General features: G+C 36.2%; 1 protein-coding gene across 1 annotated transcript; it reads left to right on the top strand.

Annotated features, from left to right (window-relative positions):
- The first annotated feature begins 2,005 nt into the window (after window positions 1–2,005).
- Window positions 2,006–2,993, top strand: LOC149830321 (disease resistance protein ADR1-like). The gene is made up of 2 exons (XM_090015423.1): window positions 2,006–2,042; window positions 2,506–2,993. Exons 1-2 carry the CDS (start codon window positions 2,006–2,008, stop codon window positions 2,991–2,993), a joined length of 525 nt encoding a protein of 174 aa, XP_089871549.1.
- The last annotated feature ends 22,646 nt before the right edge of the window (window positions 2,994–25,639 follow it).

Here is a 25,639-nt window from a genome sequence, read left to right on the forward strand (position 1 = left end):
CAACATGAGTATGGAGTTGATCTACCCCCAAATGGATTAAATACATCTGTACATAGACCGAGTCTAACATTTCGCACTTCCATTGAGAAGTTCTGATGAGTACAATCAAAGTGCTTCCAAGCTTCAGCGTCAACAGGATGCGTGATCTTGTTTTCATCGTGTCAAACTTTATTTGCATGCCATCTCATGTGTTTAGCTGTCCTTGAAGACATATACAATCGCTGCAATCTAGGAGTGATAGGAAAGTAGCGGAGCGACTTGTATGAAACTTCCTTTGATCTCGTGCTACCATTGCCTCTTGTCTTTGGCTTGAACCGAGGATGCCCACATGACGGGCACGATATGTCGTTTTCCTGCTCCTTGAAATACAACATGCAGTGATTTGGACAAACATCAATCTTTTTGTAACCCATACCTAGAGCGTTGATCATAACTTTCGCACGATAGAAATTTTGTGGCAATTTCTCATCTTTAGGCAACATACTCTTCACAATCATGCACAAATGGTCAAAACATGATTGACTCAAATTATACTCGGACTTCAAATTCATTAGTTGAAGAACTGCAGACAAGATAGTGTGACTCTCACAACCGTTCCAAAGTGGCTCATCAGCATCTCTAAGTAAATCATAAAATCTACTAGCTGCATCGTTTGGTGATTCTTCATCTACGGTAGTTCTTACATCACTAGAACTCATAGCAGAACCAAGTTCTGTTCCTGCGGCATCAAATATCAAATTCGTATATGGATTATCGTGCACCACATTCACCCGTGCATCAAAATCGTTTCTAAATTCTTCTCCATGAAACAGTCAGTTCTGATAATCACTCACAAAACCCTTCCTGTATAGGTGATGTCTAACGCCATGAGGTTCTACAAATCGATTATTCTTACAAATCTTGCAGGGACACCTAATCCGACCTGTGGGATCTACCGTACTGACACTTGCCGTTGCAAATTCAATAAAACTGTCAACACCATCCATATATTCATGCGATAACTCATTGTCCACTATCCTACGGTACATCCATTCACGGTTTGCAGTCATTCTATCGTATGATGTTACGAATAGTATCCTAACCAGTTGAAAGAGAACCATCAGAATGCTATGATGAAGAAAATATCAAATTTATCATGCAATATATGATGTCATACAATCACAAGAATTATGATGCATGCATTGATAACTTAATATTTTCATGTGCAAACTATTCATGACACGATACATTCATTTGAAGCATGCTTTCAGTATACAATTTCACATGGAAGACATAATCGAATTGAAAGTAACTACATGTAAGCATGGATACAATCACATCAAACATTGCAATACATCGAAATAATTCATATTAAACAAATGTCAAACATGTACCTGCAGCAAACACACTTCAATATCCCACTAACTACTACCATGCATAGCATGGACTCCGTACTCCAAAAATCAGAACACTTTCATATTCATACATTAAAATCATGCTCAGCATGATCTCCGAACTCCAACAAAGCAGTCCTAGATATCAACAACTAAGTGAGTGTGTGAACAATAAAGTGTTACATTCAATAAAGTAAATAACATGTGATGCGCTTGCATCACTTACTCACCACGGGTATTTACCTGATTTGCATTGTTTTTGTCACTTACTTACCACGGGTGGCGGGGCACAAGCGAGTTCCGTTGAGAAATCTGTAAAAAACACTGTGTTAAAATGAATATTGAAGCTAATTAGGGAAACACAAACACTTATGCAATGCAAAAAACAACTAAACTGATGATGATATATCTAATGATGAAATGCGATGAAATAAAGTGTGCAAGTAATGTACTGCAATGAATATTGAAGCTAATTAGGGAAACACAAACACTTATGCAAAGGAAGCAAAAAGACTAAACAGAACTTTTACAAGAATGAAAAACTAAAAGATTAACAAAAATTAGCAGAATAATCAATCACCCATACAGGAGAAAATAAACAAAACCATAGATGAAAATAAGCAAAACCATCGATGCTTGCAGCCAAGTCTTCCTCTCTCAATGACCATGGTGAACAGCCCATGACTATATATGAGCTTTAATTACTTGTAATTATGGAAACAATAAATGACATATTTATTAGTCATACTGCAAAAATATTTATTTAAAAAAAAAATGCTAAGATATTTGTAGGTTTATATTTAAAAAATAAATTGCTAAGTTATTTGTAGGTTTATTAGACACATAAATTTGAGATTAACATGTTAATAATAAGTGCATATATGTTTTGTGAAAATGCATGAGCAATCAATCATTATTAAGCAGCATCAAGTCATATAAGAAATTTTAGTGTATTTTAGAATATTGACTTTTGCAGCTGTTGGAAAACATAATTACAGTTTGCAATCACATGATTAAAAAAATTTTGCTTACTATCCATATAAAAGATGATCCATAAAGCAAAATATTTTTTTTTTGCCATCAGAATATACTGCTGACCAGTGACCACCTTCTTCGTCTTACATTTTTGCAGCAGAGTTTGATATTGTTGTTTTGACTATTTCCAAGTCGCCCAAGTTGGTGCATGCAAAAGACGTGCCTAATTTTGTTGGCGAGAAAGATGCAATTGAGCAGCTAAGAAAGGCTGTACAAGACAGCACACCAAACCAGAAACACGTTCTGGTAGTTCTTGATGATGTTTGGTCTGAATCTGATCTCGCCAATCTCGTCATCGAAAGAGGGGGCTTAATTAAAACCCTGGTCACCTCTAGAAAAAAGTTCCGTAAGTTCCAATGGATTTATCAAGTGCAAGAACTGAAGATGGAGGACGCCAAGCTGCTCTTGCTTGGCCATGCCCTTTCCCAACATGAAGACCCTGAAGACTTGAATGACGAGCTTCTGTCAAAAGCAAAAGATCTAGGCTTGGATGATGAGCTGGTGGAGAAGGTACGTATCCCATCTAGTTTAGCAATTAGCATTAGAGAAAAGCCCACAAGGGCTCGGCTCATCTGGTGGAAATGAAGGTGCAGCAGGTCTGAATAGACCAAGCAAAAGGGGCAGAGGAACAGAGGCTATATCAAGACAGCAAAAGCCTCACTTCTCTCTGAACAACTTTGCTCATGATGAAGTAGATCGTTCTGCTGGTGTTGGACCTCAGCTCAAAGGCAAATCACAAGAGGAATCGGAGGAAGAAGAAGAAGAAGAAGAAGAAGAAGAAGAAGAAGAATGAAGATTACCTGCGTGTCGCCGGGCGGTGGCGGGAGGCTGACGGGGAGCGGCAGCTGGCGAGCGGTGGACGGCTGGCGAGCGGCGGCTGCCGAGCGGTGGACGGGGAGCGGCGGCTGGCCAGCGGCGGCGGCCGGGCGGTGGCGAGAGCCGATGGGCGGCGGGAGGGAGAGGGCGGCGGGCGGGAGCAAGACACCGAAACAGGAAAAAGAGAAAGAGGGATGGGATTAGGGATTTACGCGACATTTAGCGACGGAATTATTCCGTCGCTAAGCCGTCGTAAATCAAAATACCAAAAAAGCGACAGAATATATTCTGTCGCTACGCCGTCGCGAATTAGCGACGACAGAGTTCCCTCTCTAAATCCATCGCTAAAATGGTGTTCTTGTAATAAGAATTAGCGACAAAAAATTGCAGTCGCTAATCTGTCGCTAAGTAGCGACAGATTATCGATAAAAGTTGTTTCCTCGCTAATCCGTCGTGAATTAGCGACAGATTGTATCTCTAGCTAATCTGTCGCTAATTAGCGACGGAAAAAATCCATCGCAAATTTCCGTCGCTAATTAACAATTTTCTTGTAGTGTTATATCACCTGTTCTAACGCATATTGGTTTTATAGAGTAAAAAATTAAAATGGGTTGGTTTTACCCAATTCTAACCTGGATTTGATGCAAACATTACCAGAATGGAATTTAGATATATCACGATCCAACCATATATGTTCTGGTTTCGGATATGAGCTGCCTGAATCTAATAATGTGGGTCAGACCCGGCCCAAAAGTCCAACATAATGACTTGAGCGTGTTTGGATCAGTGCCAAATGTAATGGGGTTTGTATTATTCGAACTGAAAACCAACCTATCTAAGAAGGTTTAGCAAATTCGATCTATTGGATAAAGATCAATATCAAAAAATCTCGTATGATTTTCTCCGTAAAAAAAAGTCATACGAGATTTTTTGTTTTGAAACATTGTTGGCATATCTATAATATATTGTTCATAAAAATAAAAGTTCAAAACATAAAAAATGTGATAATATCGTGAAAACTTCTGAAATTTTGAAATAGGTAGCATTTGAAAATATTCTGACTTTATTAGGATATATCCCTTTTTCATGCAAAAATCGTGATAAAATTACAATATTTTTCAAAATATCGTACTCACGATCTAGATCTGGATCCAAGGTGGGTGCCTTGTGGCCAGTGTCTCCACAGGGTCAAGACTTAAGAGTACATTACTTGGCTGCTTTAGTGAGTAGCATTATATTATTCCTAATTAACAAGCTTTCCAATTGGTTTAGCTATTTATTTTTCTTCATTAATTTTGTATCAAACTTATGTTTTTCTTTTTTTTCCAAAACTAATTCCATCTGAAGTATTAAGCATAGTGACACGTTAAAAATGGCAAAATCTGGATTTTCAAAAGCTGGCAAGAATTTGAAATTTTTTCATAAATCTCATGTTTTTTTTTGAAAAATCCTGGCCATAAAAAATAAATCAAAAAATATAAAATTTATTTTTTATAAGAAAATATTAATAAGAAATATTTAAAAATAAAAAGACACGGTTTTTCATGATAAATAGCCGTTTAAAACATAAATATCATGTTTAAATCATGGTATTTATGTTTTTTCATAAATCTTGCGATATTTGAAAAACCTCGCATTAAATCTGTTGTTTTAAACTTTCAGGCAATTTCTCACAATATTATCACGAGATTTTCATGAATCTTGCCATATTTGTCACTATGGTATTAAGTGAATATTTTGGGAACTATGTTTGTCTAAAATCCTTTTCTTATAATTTAACTCACATGGTTTTAGTGTGACCTAGGCCTATGTAACAAATATCACTGATAAGTACTGCAATTTTATCATGATATTTTCAAAGGTTGACATAATACCCGGAAAACACAAAATTTCGAAAATGTCGCTTATTTTGAAAATATGGCATCAAAACATTTGTTTTAAATAATTGTCCTATATTTTTGTATATCCTCATATTTTCTTATATATTGATATTTGTTCAAGATTTTCTCGAGGAACACCAGATTTTTCAAAATTACCAAGAACAAAAATTATAACTATGATTTAGGCTAGTTTCGTTTGGACCAAGCAAAACATAAGAAAAACAAATTAAAGCTTATCATCATTGGTAAAAGGTTTTCATTATCTCCTTGGGTTTGACAGCATTGTGCGTCTCTTAAAAATTTCATGATTCTCATTAGCAGTGGGATTAGGTCAATCCCAACAAAACTATATTCCATTCAGTTGCATTTGGTAAGCCAAAACCATATGCAATTATAATAAGATGCGGATATGGTTTTGATTTTTTTGCTACCGAATCCAATAAATATCTGAATACATTTGCAAGAACACCACGATCCCCATGTAGATGTTGTCCCGTGCACGTCTTGGACAAGACAAGTTGTGTTATGTGCACTTGCAAATGAAGGGAAGCAAGAGTCACAACCCCAAAACATTTGTCGCTTGTTTTCTTTGAGCGTACACATTTGTTAGTGCATAAACGGTTCTGAAAAATATGAAGTGCATCTAGTAGTGTTGGATATTTTATATAGCCTTGCATTACTTTTTAATTAGATCCATGGATAATTAAATATGGACTTGATTATATTCATAATAATATGACTTATGCAAATCATATTTTGATTTTACCATGGTTGGTGGCTGACATCAACTGAGACTTTTTTTTTTAATAGAATATTGGAGTCTCCATGCTCTAGAATAAAGGATCTCACCCTAGGAAAGAACAATTTGATTTTTTTTTATTAACCATGTGTCATGTAGCCGAGGTAAGCTCAAGTCCACCCCATTTAGTATGTTACTAAGGAGAATACAAAAGCTTAAGCCTGATTCTCCATTAATTGTGGTTCAAGTTAAAGTAAGTTAATCTAGCCTTGTGCCTTTTTTTTAAATCAATCAAAAAACTTTGACGGATAAAAAGTATGTTTTATCTTATCAAATGTATATTATTTATTTAAATTTGTGCTTGGATCCTTTACCTATAGTTGGAATGGATCATAACTCATAATCAAATAATGATTGCAAAGTCATCTAGAAATGACGTATATCAAAAGATTGAGATTTTTACATCAAAATCAAATTCCCCCTCTTTCATATCCAAAATTTTATGACAATGAGATGATTTTTATTTTGTCGAGTTATTTTTTAAATAAGATCGATCTTATTTATGATCTTAACTAAAATCACATAGATGGTTGTTTATTATAATTATGTATTTGTTTCTAATTGTAAGTATAGATTATTTAAAATTTAATCTATTTATATATGTTTAGTTATTTTAAATAATTATTTATATTCTTATATATTAATTTAAATATTGATTTAGTCTTGGAGATTTTATTTTTATATTTAAATTGACATCCCATATGGTTAATGTATAAAAGTGTATAACTTCTCTCATTACTATGATTATTTCAAATAAATAAAACTAAAATAAGATGTGATTATTTTTATAAAATATAATAATGAAACTCTAAGATGTGCCATACTCGATTGATAATATTTTTTATTATTTAAATTTTATTCATGGACCATATTATTACCTTACTTGATTCTCTCTCGTTTTCTTGGGAGCTAAAGATGGAAGGGGGGATGGGATTCAATGAGGGTTCAATTAATGCCACCTACACTCATAGGCTTTTGAAAACCCTGATTTAGGAGATGAGAGTGATGTTGAGAGTTGAGTCGGGCTATTTTTTAATTATATCTTCACAAATCGCAAATGAAGATGCAAATGAGTTAAATCCAAGATGAGGGTTTTGCCATTTTTAGCTTTTCTAAACCCGATTCTGAACTGAATTCCCATGTATTTAGTTGTTCCAGATCCAAACAGTTTGCATTTCTACTCACAATTATAATTGATAAATTCAGCCTCTTTACCCATTTTCTTCTCTACTCTAGTCATCTCTCTCATCTTCTCTCCAACACCGGCTCCAAAACAGAGCCATATTATAACATTGCATTCTTTAAGGCATACTGTTTAACAAAAGAGATCCAAGTTAGTGACACATTTAGGTGTGGGCTGGTGGTAGGTGGCTTAGCCTGCCTAATAGGGCAAGAACTATCATTTTAATATCTACTTACCCGCCAAAAGGTTGGGCCACAATTGTCTGGCTGGTTAGGTTGTTCAAATCAACACAGGCTAAACTAAAGGTTGGGCTTGGGTCAGGTTTTACATCCTTGGCTTGACCCACATCAAACTTTGGCTTAATTAGCCTGATTCTTTGGTAGGCTAGCTTGAAATATGTGTCAGGTTGAGCTGACCCAGCCTATAAGAAAACTTTGGCAGCTTCAAGGGTTTCATAAAAAAGGAGTATAAGCACACTATGAGGTCAGCTTCAAGGGTTGGAGTCATGACATGATGAGAAATCCCACTCTTAGGGTACCAATTCGAGGTCTCAACGCTGCGAAGGCTTTAGGGATGTCATAACGCTACGAAGGCTTTAGGGATGTCGTAACATTAACGAACAATGTGATTGTGTCTCCCATAAAACAGACACATTACTTTGTTTTGAACTCAGGGTCTCTCCTATTGATTTGATCCATCTCTACTATTAGCATAAGTATTATAGAAATCATGACCTTTCCTTGAATGCTTTCTGTAAAGTTTGAGAATTTTTTATGAATTTTTCATTATATATATAAATAAAAGTGGAATTTTGCTAAAATATTTTGAGCAAATTTAGTTAATATTTAAATTGCATTTATGTGGTATTTAATTATTGCTTTTTAATTAAATTAGCTTTTAATTGCTATTTTTGGATTGAATTAACATCTAGTTGGAATTATATTTAAATTAGCAATTAAGTTGGACTTTAGAAGGCATTTACAGTATAAGTTGAAATTAAATAATATTTTTAATTTAATTATAGTTTTTAAGAAAACTATTAAAAATTGAATTACGTCGAAATATGGATTTAGACCTTAATGAAGACCTAATTGTGGGTTGACCCATGTAATGGGGTTTGGATCCACTTGGGAGGAGACCCAAGTAGAGTGGGACGCATATTAGAAATTGAATTGGGTCTAAATTCACAATTTGATGCATTCTTATTTACTCATCTTTCTAACTGTGCTACTAGGTTTTTTTATTTTTTATTTTTTATTTTTATTTTTTATTTTTTATTTTTGCTTTTCCTTTTCTTTCTCTTTTAGGGTGACGGAACAGGAAGCACCCTTATAGGGGGACAGAAGCACACTTTCGAATAGGGAAGTGTCATGCTTCCCTTTCATGGAAAACATGCTTTACACTTGCTTTTCAAACCGCTTCTCTTTTGTTTTTCACTTGCTTCCCCCTTGTTTTTATGTATTTTTCATGTTAAGTTTTATTTATTTTTTGTTCCTACTTGTTTCTTGCTTTTTCGCTTTTCGCACACTTCCGCAACCACTTCCAAAACGAACCTCACTTCTTGCTTCACACTACTTTTTAACACTTCCTCACTTTCGCTTTTTGTGTCGCTTTCCTTATCCATTTTGCTTCCTGATAACTATGGATTGTTCCTTACCAAGCATGTAGTATTCAGTACTTCCTACCTTAATATTGTGTTTTTTTTCACATTTTTATTTATTAAGGAGAAACCCTAGTTCAGGCAGTGAAGTGTTGAGGAGATTGACTGTCTACTATACCCTCAAGTGGTTAAAACCCCTCAGCCGTCCCTCAAGGCAAGACATGTGCTCTTTGGGTATCAAACTCATGACATTTTTTCTTAAAGGCAAGTTGAGGTTAGGCAGATCTCTACCAGATATTTCTTAAGCCACATGTGGCAGAGGGATTGGAACCTGGGCCTTTAGCTTGGCACGGGACCCCGCTTACCACGTGGGATACCGCCTCGGTGGTCAAAGTCAACTTGAAAGCTTTAAGTCGACCCACCAATTAGCCATGTAGGCCGAACCCTTGTGTGTTTAACACGTATGATTTAGATTTTAAAAAAATAAATAGAACCTAGCATTTAATTCGAGTGTATGGACTCCATATCGAGTTGGGCTGTGGAAAGAATCAAATATGAAAGATGAAAAGGGAACAAACATGTTGATTTGGAAATGGTTATTATTTGGAGTTGTGGCAACTTGTAATCCAATCAATGAAGAGTGGCTAACGAAGAGTAAGAGGCAATAACTTCTTTTTTAACTTTCTTTACACGTGTCACGACATGCCCGCGCGAAGGCTTAATAAAATACATGCAAAATTTTCATATACACACCAAAATTTTGGCTCTAATTCATATGTCCACCAAACTTTTGGAGGTTTTTTAATTAGGCACCGAAGGTGTATCACTGTTAATCAAATGCCCCCATTCCTAAACTGCGGTTAGCCTAACTTTCTCATTCAAAATTACTATTTTGCCCTTGCAGCAATTGAACGTGTCTAGGCTTTTCTTGTAAACCCAAGCCTAATTTATATTCAAACTGATTTTATCCACAATAGGATGGTGCAACGGCCCAGCCATAGATAAATGAGGTTTAAATTAAAATTTGTATTATGACAAAAATAAAAATCAATGAAGACATAAAATTCAGTATACATTTAAAATAAGATGCTTGTTTGAAAAAAGTGCATAAGAAAATATAACTACCTAAACTATAAACTAAATCCAATGGCAAAAAAAAAATGCCTACTATTACATATGGCAATAGGTTAGATATAACCAGACATCCAACCCGAATCCAAATCTGATTAGTCGGATTCAGTAACCAAATCCTTTTTTTTTAAGTTAGATTGACCTAGCATAAGCATGAAGAAAAACTCAGACGTACAGTTCAATTGCTGTAAAGGCAAAATAGTAACTTTAATGAGGGCATTTGATTAACAGTGAGAAGCCTTTGGTGCCTAATTGAAAACCTCGAAAAGCTTGGTGGACATATGAATTAGAGCTAAAAGTTTGGTGTGTATTTAAGAATTTCCCAAAATACATGGAGATTTTGCTTTTCTTGACAAGGCTTAACAAATACATAAATAAGTAAATAATTATAATTATATATATATATAGGAAAATGAAAAAATACAAAATCGAAGCGGTGCTAAATGAAACATTCTAATGAAATTTTGATGTTTTCTCAAAATTCTAACGGCACATATGTGATTATATGCTTGTTTTTATAGGAGTTGCTTCTTAGAGCATTTGATTTTGATGCATGGATAAGCTTTTATAAGGTTTCAACAATCAACGACTTACAATTTTCATAAAATTTTGAGGCTCTAAATACCATTTTTTTATCTAAAATGCATGATCCAAGTATCGATTTCTAGTAAATCAATCATGCGGAACACATTTATGGAGTTAGAATTTTGAAAAAATACCAGAAATCCATTAGCATGTTTCATTTAGCATAGTGCCCATTTTGTAGGTTTTCTTTTTCTTATATATATATATATATATATATATATATATATATATATATATATATATATATATATATATATATATATATATATATATATATATATGGAGAGAGAGATTCATCAATGAACATGAACCATACAACCAATTGAGTTATCATGAGATCCAGTGCAAAAGTGAAGTCAATTCTTTCGTGACCCCACACATGAGAGATTTTTCTCATGGGCTTGTTATGGAAAATTAATCCTTGGGTGCACCAACGACAATGTAGCGGTAGGGCTGGTAAACAAGTTGAACGAGCCAGGCTTGAAGTGCTCAAGATTGGCTCATTCTTGTGGCGAGCTCATAATCAGCTTGCCGAGCCAATTTTACAACTTCAAACGAACTCTTTATGAGCCAAGCCATTCATCCACCGTTGGGACCTAATACTATTCTCTCCAGTCATTGAAGCTGTTGGAGATATCTCACTTCCAAATACATAGAGCACCATTTTTCCGTGTTTCAGTCATAGGCCTGGATGACAATACATAGGCCTAGACTCGTGAATGTCACTAAGTTCATAGGACACATCATGAGTTTGAAACCCATGGGTTTGTGCCATTAACAGCAAAGTTTATGTAATTGGGTGTACTCACTGTTGGGCTAGAGGGGGCTTGGAATTTTACAATGATGCTAAGTGAGGTAGGTTTTCTCATTACCGTTGAGAAAAGAAAAAAGTACAAAGAATGAAGAGTTGAATGTTATCTAAGTTACACTAACGTGATTGTCAAACTTTGCCTTGCTAGGCAAAATCTTACTATTTTATAAAGATGTATATATTAAAGTGGAGGCACCTGTCAAACGGTAGATGAGATTCACTTTCTAAATCTCATGAGAACTAGAATCTCATCAGGTCTCATGAAATTTGAGTTCTCACACAAATGAGATTTACTTTCTCATGAGGGTATTTGTTACTTTTGGTTGGTTTTGCAAAAAAAAACAAAATAAATGAGATTCACTTTGTAAAGTGTATGAGAAAGTGAATCTCATGTGATCGAACCAAACCAAACGTGTATGTTTGGTTGCTTGTGGGGTTCTGTGCAAATGAGATTCACTTTATAAATTTCATGAGAACTCCAATGTCACATTGTCTCGTTTGCAAAGGCTTGCTTTTGGGGTGCTGTGCAAATGAGATTCACTTTCTAAATCGCATGAGAACTCGAATCTCATGAGATCCAAACAAACATAAAATCTCATGAGATCCAAACAAACATAAATGTCACATTTTGTATTTCTACAGTAAAACTATGGCAATGATAATCTAGGTTTACAGTTAAACTAATCCTAAACAAGGCACGTTCCTAGTATCTCATATTGTGTGTGTACTCGCGTGAATGAATGAAACCTACTAGTCTTTTAACGCCTTCTTAAAGTGCTTTGTTGATCAACTTGTCTAGATATATATGATGAGTTTAGCTTGTTTTGCAAGAGACTATGTTCTCGGATCACGGGCTATGATGTGTAAAAATATATTTCATGACTTCACATTGTATTCAGCACCTTGACTTGACTGATAGCCATCCATCTCGGCATTTCTCGATATGGGTACGGATACCGCACCCATATCCAGAAATGCTAAGATGGATTTCCCGGGGGCAACATTGGATCCAACAAAACAAACAATTTGAGTGAATTCAATTACAAAAGAAAGTCTTCTTTTTCGAACCGCCCTGTAATCTTCAACTAATTCTGTGCTTCAAGAGTAAGTGCTAGAGCTTGTTTTCAATACTCAGCAGCTTGATGGAACCAAGCCTCAGCAACTTCAGAATCTCTCTGTCGAATGGCCTCTTCTCCCCGATCCGAATAGGTAGGTCAATTCATTCCCTTCAAACCGAACCCGAGAGTTTCCTGCCTCATACGGCTCAGCAGTCAACACCTTTTTTTTTTGCCAAAACATCTTAATCTATTGCATGTAGCTGAATGAGATTTATGGGAGATCCATCCCATTTTTTCTAGGATTAATTAGCCAAATCAAATAACCTGAAGAGGTTAAGTTAATTACATGAGATGCAGAACTGCTGCATAAAAAAAAATGATCTCATGTTTCCTATGGTCTCAGTTCTGTCTCTCGCTATAGATGGCAGATCAAATCTCACCGTGGGAGGGGTAGCAAGGTAAATTCTCCCATTCAACAAGTGGGTCCCAAAATAGACTGGCCAACCAGGTTATTATTAGGGGTGGCAATCGGGTCGGGTCAGCGGGTTGGTGGGTCGGGTTAACGGATTGGTGGGTCAGAATACCTCAACATGAACACGACCTGTTTATTAAACGGGTCGGATGTGACAAACACGAACACAACCCATTTATTAAATGGGTAACCCGACACGATCACGACCCATTTATCAAAAAATGAGGTGCCTTCAACGGGAGAGACGAAACGTTGAGCTTGCTTTGCTTGGGTGTCAAACCAAGAGGAAGAACAAGAGGGAGGGGAGAAGAGGGTGGTGGTGTGCGCCTGGTGCGGTGATGGCAACGAGGTGGAGAGGAGAGGTCTTGAGCTCTCGGTTGCCGCTCGGTAGGAAGGAGTTAAGTGGGTGACTAAAGTGTAAAGTTAGGAGTTAGGGTTAGATAAGTTAATATATAGATAAACGGGTTGCAGGTTGACAGGTTCGTGTAAACGGGTTGACCCGCCGGCCTAACCCGTTTATTAAACGTGTCAAACGGGTTGGCATACCCCTAACACGAACATGACCCGTTTAATAAACGGGTTAGGCGGGTCAACCCGTTTACGACACAAACCCATTTAAGCCAAACCCTAACCCCGCTAAGAAGCGGGTTGGCGGGTCGGGTTGATGGGTCGGGTCAGATTTTGCCACCCCTACAGGTTATCAATATTCCCCAAAAGGGAGGACCCACGGTACCGGACACCATAGAAGCCAACCCCTCGTTATACAACAAATCTGACATTTAGTGACGTAGCTCCAATTAAGAGTAGCTGGCCCCCATTTTCTGCACAGCAATCTATCATGTTTAGTTGCATTTGGTAAGCCAAAACCATATCCCATTATAAACGTGGATATGGTTTATTGTTTTTTGTCATTGAATCCAACAAATATCCAAAGTTTAAGGATAACCAAATACATTTATATGTAACAAAACTAATCTGGTATGAGCTTTTAAACATTTGAATCCGTTTAAACATCCGATTAATCAAATATGGTATTGGAATTTGAAAATTTTTCATAAATCTCACAATTTTTTGGCAAAATCTTGGCAATAAAAAAATTAATTAAAGATATAAAAAAACATTTTTTATAAGAAAATATTAATACAAATTATTTTAAAATAAAAATACATGGTTTTTTCATGATAAATAGTCATTTAAAACGTAAATATCATGTTTAAATAGCGGTGTTTATGTTTTTTCATAAATCTCGCGATATTTTGAAAATCTCACAAAAAATTGCCGTTTTAAACTTTCAAGCAATTTCTCGCAATATTATCGCAAGATTTTCATAAATCTTGCAATATTTGTCACTATGCTTAGGATGAAATGAGTAGGTTTGTTAATCAATAACCTTGTTTTTCTGTTTGAGGGCTGCTCTTTTGGTAGCATTGGACGGAGCCATCCATAATATGGTATTGGTTGGAGAAAGAAAAAGATTTTTTTTTTATGGATAGTATAGTATTTTCTTTCTTTCAGAGTTGATTGTTTTAGACACTAAACGAAGTCTTCATGAGCAACCATTACATTCTTTTTTTCCAAATTTCTCTTAAAAATTAATTTGCTTTTTTTTTCAAAAAAAAAAAAACAGTCTATCATATCATTCAATATGCAAATTTCGTTTCACCCTTTCCAATACAATAAAAAGTACGAACCACCAATGAAACCAAAAGGAGAACATCAACTAAATTTAATTGCACACCATAACGAAATTAAAAAACAAAAAAAAAAAAGGATAAAAGCAAAACAAAGATAGGCTTTCTATAGAGAAAGCTGGGGTTAGGCAGACCTCTACCAGTTAAAAAGCCATATACCATTGGGATTCGAACTTGTAACGTCCCATTACAAGGTGACGTGCAATAACTGCTCCTGCCAGACAAGCGGAGCCACCAGTTGGTAGAAACAAAGATAAGCTCAACTCACCCAGGTGGTATCCCATGTTGTAAGTGGGGCTCTGTGTCAAGCTGAAAGTCCAGGATCAAATCCCTGTGACACATGGGCAGGCTGTTGTTCCCGTAGGGGTCCGCCCAACCAAAGCTTGCCTTTCAAAAAAAAAAAAAGATAAGCTCAACTCTGCTAATTCTTGCCCCCAAAAGGGTTTGGCGTAGAGGCAGACCGTCCAGGTTCAAATCTCATTAGCATCACCCTCTGAGCAGGTGGCGATTCCTTGGGGGCAAGGGGTAAGCGCAGGCAGAGCCAGGGCGGTTAGGTCTCTGATCTTTGGGGGGTTTCTCAGTGTAAATATAAAAAACAAAAAACCAAAAACTGCTAATTCTCTCTTATGTACATGAAACTAAAATAAATAAATAAAAACATTGATTTCCGGATATTCATACTCCCTAAAAAGAAAACAATTAATGTTGCCGGGAATTTTTTCCAAAAAGATGAGATTATACAAGCCAATCTTCTCACATCCCAAAACCTAACACAAAAGCAAGAGGAAGAAAAAACACAAAAGAGGGCAAATTTTTTTCATTTGATACAAATTTTCAGCACCACAAACTTATAGAGAGAGAGAGATGAATGAAGAGTTAGGGGTGTATGGGAATGGTGGTGTTATAACCTTACAAGAAGAATGCGCAGACACGGCCTATTACAGGCACGCCGACACCGTACGAATCAAAGGGGAGTGTTGGGGGGATCGGCTTTAATGGTGTCGTCGGAGGAGGGAGGAGAGGATTCGTGAGAAGCCGAGGCGGACACGGGGATACGCCCGGGAGGCGAACAAGAGGGTCTGGCGGAGGAAGGATTGGATGGTCTCAACGAAGAGGTTGAGGCTCCGGATGGGCGGCACGTACAGTGTCAACGGCGCCGCCGAGAACGCGATGGCGAATATCAGCTGCAGCATCTCGATCCCCTTTTCCTTCCTTCCTGAGAGAGAGAGAGAGATTGTCTGATCGTTCTGGAAAAGGAAGGAGGCACGATAGGAAGATGGGTTCCCTTCTTACCGAAAGAGAATTCAAGGGAGGGTCTCTGCTCTTTCTGAAAGAAAGAGAACGGTGGAAGACGTCCCTTCAATAGAGAGAGAGAGAGAACAATGTTTAGGAAAAAAATCATTCGCTTACTTGGAGAGAAAATGGTTTAGTATATATATATAGAGAGAGAGGAAGGTTTGATGGTTGACTAGTAGGTTTGCCCACGCGAGACTTCGCTTTCTCTCACGACGTCGGCGTGGAAAACGGATCTCCGTTAAGGAGCGACAAGATCAAACGGTTGTGAGCTTGATGGACGAGGGCACCTTTCTTGGAGCACAATCCTCTCTCATGCCTGCCCTGCGAAATCCATAGGTACTAAATCAGTGGTAAAACCTGCTCACCGTCCATCGCTTGCGTTGATAGACGACCAGCGCAAAACAAAACAAAAATCGCGTTTTTGACGAGTTTTTTTTTCCGTTCTAATGCTTCAAGTACTAACAATGGCAAAAATCATTGCTAATAACCTTTAGCGGCAATTTTTGCCACCATTAATGCTTGTTTGAGCTGCTAATGCCTTTTTGGCAGAAAAACTTGTCATTTTGACGCTAACGATTTAGTACCTAAGCATTTTTCAGCTATCAATTTTCCCATATATATATATATATATATATATATATATATAGAAAACATAAAAACCCTCTCAAACCTCCACAATAAACTTTTTTTTCTCAAAATTCTGACCTAAGAGTTTTTTTTCAACATTAAAAATATAATCAAAACGATTATTTTGAGAATATTGAACACATTTATGGGTGTCAGATTTAATCAAAACGATGTGTCCTCTTATGAGTTTCTTTTTTAAATACAGAGTTTGGAAAACATGAGTGTAGAATATATATATATATATATATATATATATATATATATATATATATATATATATATATATATATATATATATATATATATATATAGGGTAATACATCTGTGATAAATGAAATATGCTAAATGAAACATGTTAAATGGATTTTTTGGATTTTCTCATTTTATTTTTAAATTCTGTCTGTACATATCGGATATGTGTACTTGAAGCCTTGATTCCAATACATGGGTAGAATTTTATAAGGTTCAAAAAATCTTTGTAAATTTTGGAGTCTCAAAATACCAATTTTTTCATCCAAAACACATTATCGAACATATTTCATTTATCAAGGATATATTATATATATAGTGACTGGTAGCTGCCTAAAGAAAACACACTCACGTTGAGCGTTCATCGCACCCTCAATGGACGCTCATCTTTTTTTTGTGTGCAAAAACCACGAAAAGGAGGCTTTAGGTGCGCTTAGAAATGCTATGACGCCTTACCAGCACTTCAAAACGCCGCTAAAGCATCATTTTTTCCTTTACTCAGTGTTTTGTGCATTTTTTTTGGCATTTTTGCGCACTGACCATCCATCAAGCACATGTGATGAACCGTCAGCACGCATGTGTTTTAGTTTAGGCAGTTGTGGGTTAAGCCGCTACCAGTTTTTGTGTGTGTATATATATATATATATATACTTTGTCTAGTGAGGATCGACCTTTAGATGATCGTTCGGCTTGTCTGGTAGGAGCAGTTAGTGCACATCACCTTGTGTTGGGAGGTGTTGGGACGTTGCAGGTTCAAAAGCCAATGGTATAATTGTATAACTGGTAGGGGTCTGCCTAACCCCAGCTTGCCTATCAAAAAAAAAGACAGGTAACATGCAAGTTCAATTTTTTTGGGGGAAAATAAAAAACTAATTTTTGATATTTTAACTTTAAAATTGAATATTTAAAAAACAATACTTTGAAACCTAAAAGTAATATAAATTATTATTTGTCCGTGTCAGTGTATGTATCCACGTGTCTGGGCATGTCACCAGACATAGCACTCTTGATAAAGTCACAAGGGCCACCAGGCCCTTTGGTAGTTGCCCACAGGGTTTGGTGTAGTGGGATGGGGGCCTAGGCTGCTAGGCGGGTGGTCTAAGTTCAAATCCCATGAACTCTCAACTTTTAGGTGTAACTATAATAAATGATTTTAGGTGTAAACTGGGTTTTGGGCAAAAAATCTCAGGTTTTTTATGTGTTTGGCTCATAATTGTATGAGAAATGCTAAGAAAAACAAAAGCACTAAAAAACAAAATATCATTTCACTAAGTGTAATTAACTATAGCAATTGGCCAATTTCGAAAGCAACATGTAAAAGAAAAATATTAAAAGCAATATGTTTTAAGGTAATAATTAAATAAAAAAAATAGATCAATCTCACGCTAATGATGTAAGGATTGACTCTTGCAAAAATTTATGTAAAGTATATGCAAGTACGAGGACTATCTCTTCCATATCTTCTCAAATCTCAATCATGAAATTGATATAAAAAAGTACAAAAATCATATTTAGATTAAAGAAAATAAAATAACTTCTTGTGATGCCTCAATGAATGTGATAAAAGATTGATGATGGTTTCAATGAAAGTAAGCTAGATCTACACTTATAAGAAATGTGTAAGAGGGGGTTGAGGAGGTCCTATTATCCCATGTCTTACCTTGTTTCTGAGACATGTTTCCCTTTTATAAGAAGTTGGTTTCCTATATTCCTAAGAAAGAGTTTCATGCATTTAAAAACAAATTTTTTGGTGTTTTTTAAACTTTTTTTAATGTTTTTAAAACCAAATTTGTACCAATACTGGTGTGCCTGAAATGAGATACTAAGGGCAAAATGCTTCTATGCATGTTGACAACAAAACATGGCCGGAAAACTATGCTTTTGCCAAAACCCAACTAAGTGAAAAAGAAAACCTTCCCCCAGTTGATAAAAAAAATTGAGAGTTGTGGAAAGAGGGGCTTAGCCAGATTATGCAAAATCCTTTTTAAAATATATGGGGACATCGTATACAAGTCATGATCGATCTTTGCTCGAAGAAAAGGTAAAGTCTAAAAAAAAAAATTTAACTCCATAGCTCGAATCGTACTGCCAAAAATGTTGCATTATAATAGAATAAAAAATATATAAATAACTATTAAAATAAATAAAGAACTAAATAAATAAATAAAAAGAGATAAATTAATCTAAAAAGTATATTTTTTCATACTCGAGGGTCAGTTTGGCTTTTTTAGCCTTTTTTTCGTTCAACAACACCTCTGTTGATGTGGAAGGATTGTTACAATGATTCCAACACCGCTTTCATGTAGTTAAGGTTGTTTGAAATTGCTCCAATATCACCTCTGCATAGTAGGGCAGTTAGAGAGAGGAAGATATGACATATTTGGGCTCGTTCTCTCTAGGGTCAGTGCTCAAACATGGAATTTTTATATGACTAGGCTCTAAGGCTGGCCCCCTATTTATAGAGTTTTTGAACAAGATTTGAATCATTAGTCTCTTGGATCTGGATCTATCCCAAATGGGTCCAAGTCTATCTTTAATTGGGGATAAGACTTATCTAGAATAGTCCTCATTTCTAAGAGACACGTAGAAGAGGATAGGATGGTTAGGGATAAGGTAGGGATAAACCAAATGGCTTATCCACACAATCGGCACAACGGACAACAAAAAAGTTATCATCCCATAGCGGACGACTCCTGATTTTGTCATCCCTAATAGTGAACGATGATCCATTTTGATGTCCCCTAGTAGCGGACGGTAGTCTGTTTTGTCGTCCCCTATAGCGGACGGCAATGTATAGTGTCATCCCCTAAGCTAGATGATAGTAGAAGAAAGGGACAATGCAACTTGTGCCATCCCCCAGGATAGAATGAGCTGGATGAGACAGACAGGACAATGGTTCTGTCATCCAGTACACAGGGGACATATGGGATAGGTGGGACAACAGAGACACATTGTTGTTTCCAATATCAGATGACAAACTCTAAAAATTGAAAATTTTATTATATTTTGGGTATTTTTAACATTTTAGTGGGATTTCCTATAATTATAAGAGTTATACTTGACTTTTTAAGGTTTTTTCTAAACTAGGGTTGAAAATGACTCAGTTTTGAGATTTTTACCTTAGGTTCTGAGAAAGAACTTTCCAACAAAGTTATCAATTGAGCATCTTGGAAAAATTGGATGTCTATAGATGCCTCTCTTTATCATTACTCGATGTGATTCAATTTATGATAAAGAAGTAGACGCACCCAAATTTTGAAATAACTAGGTTGTCGAGACCGTTTGGGTTTCACTGAAAAAGATGCACATCTATCCCTGGATAAGCGTAGCGCTTTTTCCGTCAAAGAAAGGAGGTGCTGTCAATTTTTTTGAAAAGATGATCACCGATCTTAAAAGAGTGTAGCATTTTTTTTGTCAAAGAGATGTGGTGCTGCCAAATTTTTGAAAAGATGCTCATCGAGCTTAAAAGAGCATAGCACTTTCTCCGTCAAACAGATGAGGTATTGTCAAAATTCTGATAAGTTATCTTCTATAGTAAAAAGGAAAATCACACTTTCTCCGTTAAACAGAAGAAGTGCTGCCAAATTTTTTGACAAAATACTTGCCTGGACTAATATGAATGGCATGATGATGCCTCCGATGTTGGAACCCTGCTTGGATGACTCATTTCACTTCAGCCTTCAAGAGCACCATACTCGTAACGACCAATGCAACAAAGTAATCATTATGCCTTGACTAGGTCAGTGCTCATTATGGCTATGTACGCCGAGCAATTGATCCAAAGTAATTGTTGTCTATGCAGGCTTATGTGAAATATTATACTGCAACAAGACTCGTAAGGGCCGTTGTGGCAGAGTTGGTTGTCCACCCAAAAAGGGTGAAACGCCCTTGAAGGTCATAGATGCCGAGAGCGAGGTCTTGCATGCATATGAATAGAATATAACGGTAGTCCCTGAACCATACAGGCATCTCATGCTTCATAAAACTAAGTAGGGTTTGGGGTACATGTTTCTCTTTGTGCAGAATATACTCGATTGCCTATGTGACACTCGATGTCCTAATAAGAAAGGTTATGTCATCGAATCCCTTCAAGACTTGTGTTCACCATGGCATGACGATGATGGTACCACCTCGAGTGACTTGTATAATATTAAGAACCAAAGAGTTCAAGGGACCTCCCATCACTCGGAGGTTAGGAGGTCGGGTTATCCTTAAGAAATATGGATTGAACTCTATTACTACAGTAAAAAGATGCATCTTAACTGGCCTAGTGGGGGTCTCCCGACATGAACTTTTACTGCTGGCCTGCTACAAATAAGGTCACTCAGACCTCTGGGATAATCAAAATACATAGCATAATAAACCCCCAGATGGCTTCGTTTGACGCCGAAGCTAAGTTTTCTCGCATACCAGGGGGTGGACGAGTAAATATCAAAAAATGCATTAGTTATACGTTCAGCAATAAATGAATGAATGAATAAATTTGCGTTATTATTATTTATGCATAATCTTGTGAAAGGTATTAATATTGGTATATTGCTGGAATGATCAGGCAAAAGACCCAAGTTGTATTTGCACGGCTAAGCTAAACTTGAGGAGCTCTTGCTTTGATTCGTAGGATACTGATACGCTAAGTCGTGAAGACTTGAGCTACGTTATTATAATTGTTGTCCTAAAAAAGTTTTTTCGTGTTTATGTGCTAAGTCGTGGAGACTTAAGCTACGTTGTCTCTAACTACAACATGAAGAGACTCCTTGTATTTTCAAGTTGTATACTTATTTGAATTCAAATGCTTTTCTACCAGACCAACGATGGTTTTGGCCCCGTTTTATAGGGGATATAGGTACTGAATGTGATGTGATATACGGAGCAGGGCGACATCAAGTTTCAGGGTTTCACCAGACGGTGTTGAATATTTCATTTATAAAACCAATTTTATAGAATATTATTTTTTCAAATAGTGATGTTTGTAATAAATAACTCATTTTGATGAATGAAATACTTTTGTGGTCAATGAGTGCTTGGCCACATACTTGTGACTTGCCCAACATCTTTTAAAACCAATGACTCATTATCGTCTATTTTTGTTGTTAAAAACTTTTTCTAAATTTTTCTGCAAAAAAAAAATCTATGATTTTTTTATAAGTTTTGTTTTGAAAATTTGAAGCATTATAGAGAGAGTAATGGGTCGGTGCTATACCCATTTGATACTAAACTACGTGCTAAATGGGTTTGGGGGATTTTTTCATGTTATTTTTAAGTTTTGACCATATAAATGTGATTCATGTACTTGATTTTATAGGGATCAACTCTTAAAGCGTTTGATTCCAACACATGGGCGGGTTTTTATAAAGTTTAAAAAATCAATGATCCAAAATCTTTGTAAATTTTGGAGGCTCCAAACATCATTTTTTTCATCAAAAACACATTATTCAGGAGTGAATTCTTAGTAAATCGACCATGCCCAACACATTTATAGGGCCAAAACGGCATAAAAAACAACAGAGAAGCTGAAAACCCCATTTAACATGTGGTTTACCACCAAATGAGTTTAGCATGGACCCATTACTCTCTCTCTCTCTCTTTATATATATATATATATATATATATATATATATATATATATATATATATATATATATATATATATCGCCCATAAGAGTGGATGTGCAATCATCGCATGAGTGTCGGTAAAAGGCTCGCCGCTGATCACGGGCGTGCATCCTACTAACAGTGGACGATTTGCCCGGCCACTGTTACAAGTTGCTATATATATATATATATATATATATATATATATATATATATATATATATATATATATATATATATATATATATATATATATATATATATATATATATATATAACACAAAAAGAGTTTATCGAAGTCATTATTAAAAAAAGCTTATTGAAGTCGGTTCTCAAATGTAGCAGAAATAAAAAAGAAGCTCAACGGTTTCCAGAAACTAGAGAATTTTACACCTCGGAATGGCAACCTAGGTATGGCAGGTTAAGACCCACACGGTTAGCTCTCTGCTGATCTTATGTGCAATCTCTTAGTGTAGTTTTAAAAAAAAGGTGAAAAAAAAATTATTTGTCCTAGTTGTTTGACTGGAAAGTCATGCAGGCGGTGTGCCAAAGCAATTTATCAAAGTCATCCTGATACTTACATATAAAAAAATTTAAGCAATTTATCAATGCCTTACCCATGCCACTTTAAAAGATGACCAATGTCAGCCATTAAGGTAAAACCTCTCTTTGTGTTTCATTATGAACAAATACGTACATATAAAAAATTTAAGTTCTTTATATAGTTATGTGAGCCAAGCTTAATCAGGCTTACCGAGCTAGACTGCAAGCTCGGCTCTTTTATGTTTACAAAAGCACTTTGAAAAGGTTTATTTAAAGTACCAACAAGGGGCTCCGCTTGTCTGCTAGAGTAGGTAGCGCACCTTACACCTTGCAGGTTCAAAACCCAATGGTATAGTTGTATAACTGGTAGGGGTCTGCCTAACCCCAGCTTGCCTTTCAAAAAAAAAAATAAGTTTTAATTTAAACCTCTTTGAAAAGGTTTTGAAATATATGTAAAATATTACTTTGCTTTTTTATTATGAACAAATTCATACATATATAACATTTAAGTTCTTCATATCTCTATGTGAGCCAAGCTTAATCGGGCTTACCGAGCTGGACAGACTGCTTGTTCAAGCTCGACTCGTTTATTCTTTCGAACGAGTTCGAGCCAAGGTTAAACAGGTCAAGCCTGAGCTAGCTCGGCTCATTGTGCATCCCTACCCGAAGTTGCTACAGGCTTTCCATCAAAAACAGCTACAGCTAAATGCCAATTTGGTCAAAATATTTAAAGCTGGATGAAGGATATGAGAAAATGGAAAAGAAAATTTTCCAGTGTCTTGATGACATTGGCATACAACATCAGCTTTCGTGCCCAAAAACTTTGGAGCACAATTGAGTTGTGGAACAAAGGCATAGAATCATCTGAGATGAAAAGCTATATAAAACGGTGTTAATGATCAGTGTTAAACATGGAACTCTTCTTCATTATGGACTTTTTATAAAGAAACCTGACCACTATTCATGTCCAAGAACTTTCTGTTGTAGAACCTGTTCTTATGTACAAAGTTCAACCTAAACTAAAATCCCTTGTGTTCTCTGCTCATCTGGTAGGGGTGACCTGTAAAAGTCAAGTTTATGGGACATCACGAGTTTGAAATCTAAAGGGGTGTCTTTTGCCGCAAGGTCAATGCTTGGTGTACTCCCCGGTGGGCAGGAGAGACCTCAAGGGTTTTTAACAACTGAAGGCTAGCCAATGTAATATATATATATATATATATATATATATATATATAGAGAGAGAGAGAGAGAGAGAGAGAGAGAGAAATGGGTCCGTGCTAAACCGCGTGCTAAATAGGTTTTTGGGGTTTTTTTCATTTTATTTTTAAATTCTGACCGTACAGATGTGATATATGTACTTTATTTTAGAGGGATCAGCTCTTGAAGCATTTGATTCCAACACATTGGTGGGTTTTTATAAAGTTCTAAAAATCAACAGCCTAAAATCTTTGTAAATTTTTTAGGCTCTAAACATCGTTTTTTTCATGAAAAACACATGATCCATGTGTGGATTCTTAGTAAATGAACCATGCCCAACGCATTTATGGGGCCGAAACCGCATAAAAAGCACAAGAGAAGCCTGAAAAACCTATTTAGCATGGGGTTTAGCACGGACCCATTACTCTCTCTCTCTCTCTCTCTCTCTCTCTCTCTATATATATATATATATATATATATATATATATAGGTTCTTATGTCCACTTTTGCAGTTCATGATATGTGGTATTTAATGGCTCTAATTTGCCTTGAGTGGATTGTGGTTCTTTATAAATGAATGAAAAACAAATCGATGGAGAATTCAGTAGAGAGGGAATGGAAAGAACAACCTGAAACTTCATATGAAACTAACTAATTTTTTGTAAGCCTTGATTCATATAGTGTATATATTAATGTGCAAGACTTTATCCTAGACTAAGTGAAGATTAAGAAAGCATATCATTCTAAAATGAACATGTTGTCGATTCAGGGGTTTCATCAAGGCAACATAGTGCTTTTGATCTGTATCTCAAAGTTAGAAGCTTCACCACCTAAGCTGATTATGCTATATCTAGTCATATAATTTTTGTGGCCGATCCAACTGAGTTAATCAATGGGTTCAAAATCCAACTTGTGCACTGGAACCTTCAAAAGTCAGTATTCAGCCTAGTTGAGCTCTTAGTTAACACAAACTCAGCTGGACACGTTACAGATTTTCAGCACAATAAACTCTTCAACCACTTAAGAATTGGTTGGGTTCATACCATGATTACAAGAAGCATGGTTGGGATTTTAAATCCTAATCAAAGATGCAGTTCTTCACTTGATGTTTTCTGTGGCAACAATTCCTAAGGAACCAAAGAGGATGAAATCAACGCTAGCCTGCTGTGAGTGAAGAGATTGTTGCCCTAGCAACCAATGACCCATGGGACCTTGTGCCTTGGAAGCCCGTTATAAATGTTGTAGCTTTGAAATAATTTTTCATGGTAATCTCAAGTCACTGTTTGTTGTGGAAGTTGAAGGTGTTGATTTTTCTAGAAACATTGACTCAGAAGCATATACAAAACACTTATTATTGTTACATCTCAAAGATGAGAGATTGGATGTAAAAAATGTCTTCCTTCAAAGCTCTTATCTCTTTACACAAAATGGTATTTATGGACTAGTTGTTTGGTTATAATTAGGATGGCCGGGGCGGGGGACAAGGTCTTCATCCCATCCCGTCTAAAAATTATGCCTTTCATCCCCACACGGGTTTTGATTTTAACCTCCACCCCCGCCTCTATCCCCGTTTCATGCCCTCCATCCCCAGTCCAAACGGTGCAAGGGGGGGCGGAGCCTCGTTTTCTCTAGGTACACTATCATTCCTAAAGAGTATTTTAGCATTTTACTAACGGGGATGGGGGATGGGGCTGGGCAAGG

This window comes from Nuphar pumila, chromosome 8 (genome assembly GCF_984573655.1).
Source record: "Nuphar pumila chromosome 8, dmNupPumi1.hap1.1, whole genome shotgun sequence".
Taxonomy (NCBI): Eukaryota; Viridiplantae; Streptophyta; class Magnoliopsida; order Nymphaeales; family Nymphaeaceae; genus Nuphar; species Nuphar pumila.

What these genes read in the sequence shown, in the direction of transcription:
- LOC149830321 (XM_090015423.1), top strand. Translation starts at nt 2,006, where the DNA reads ATGCTTGCAGCCAAGTCTTCCTCTCTCAATGACCATG. An exon ending in TTCCTCTCTCAATGACCATG is followed by an intron (nt 2,043 to 2,505) that starts GTGAACAGCCCA and finishes ACATTTTTGCAG; the next exon opens with CAGAGTTTGATATTGTTGTT.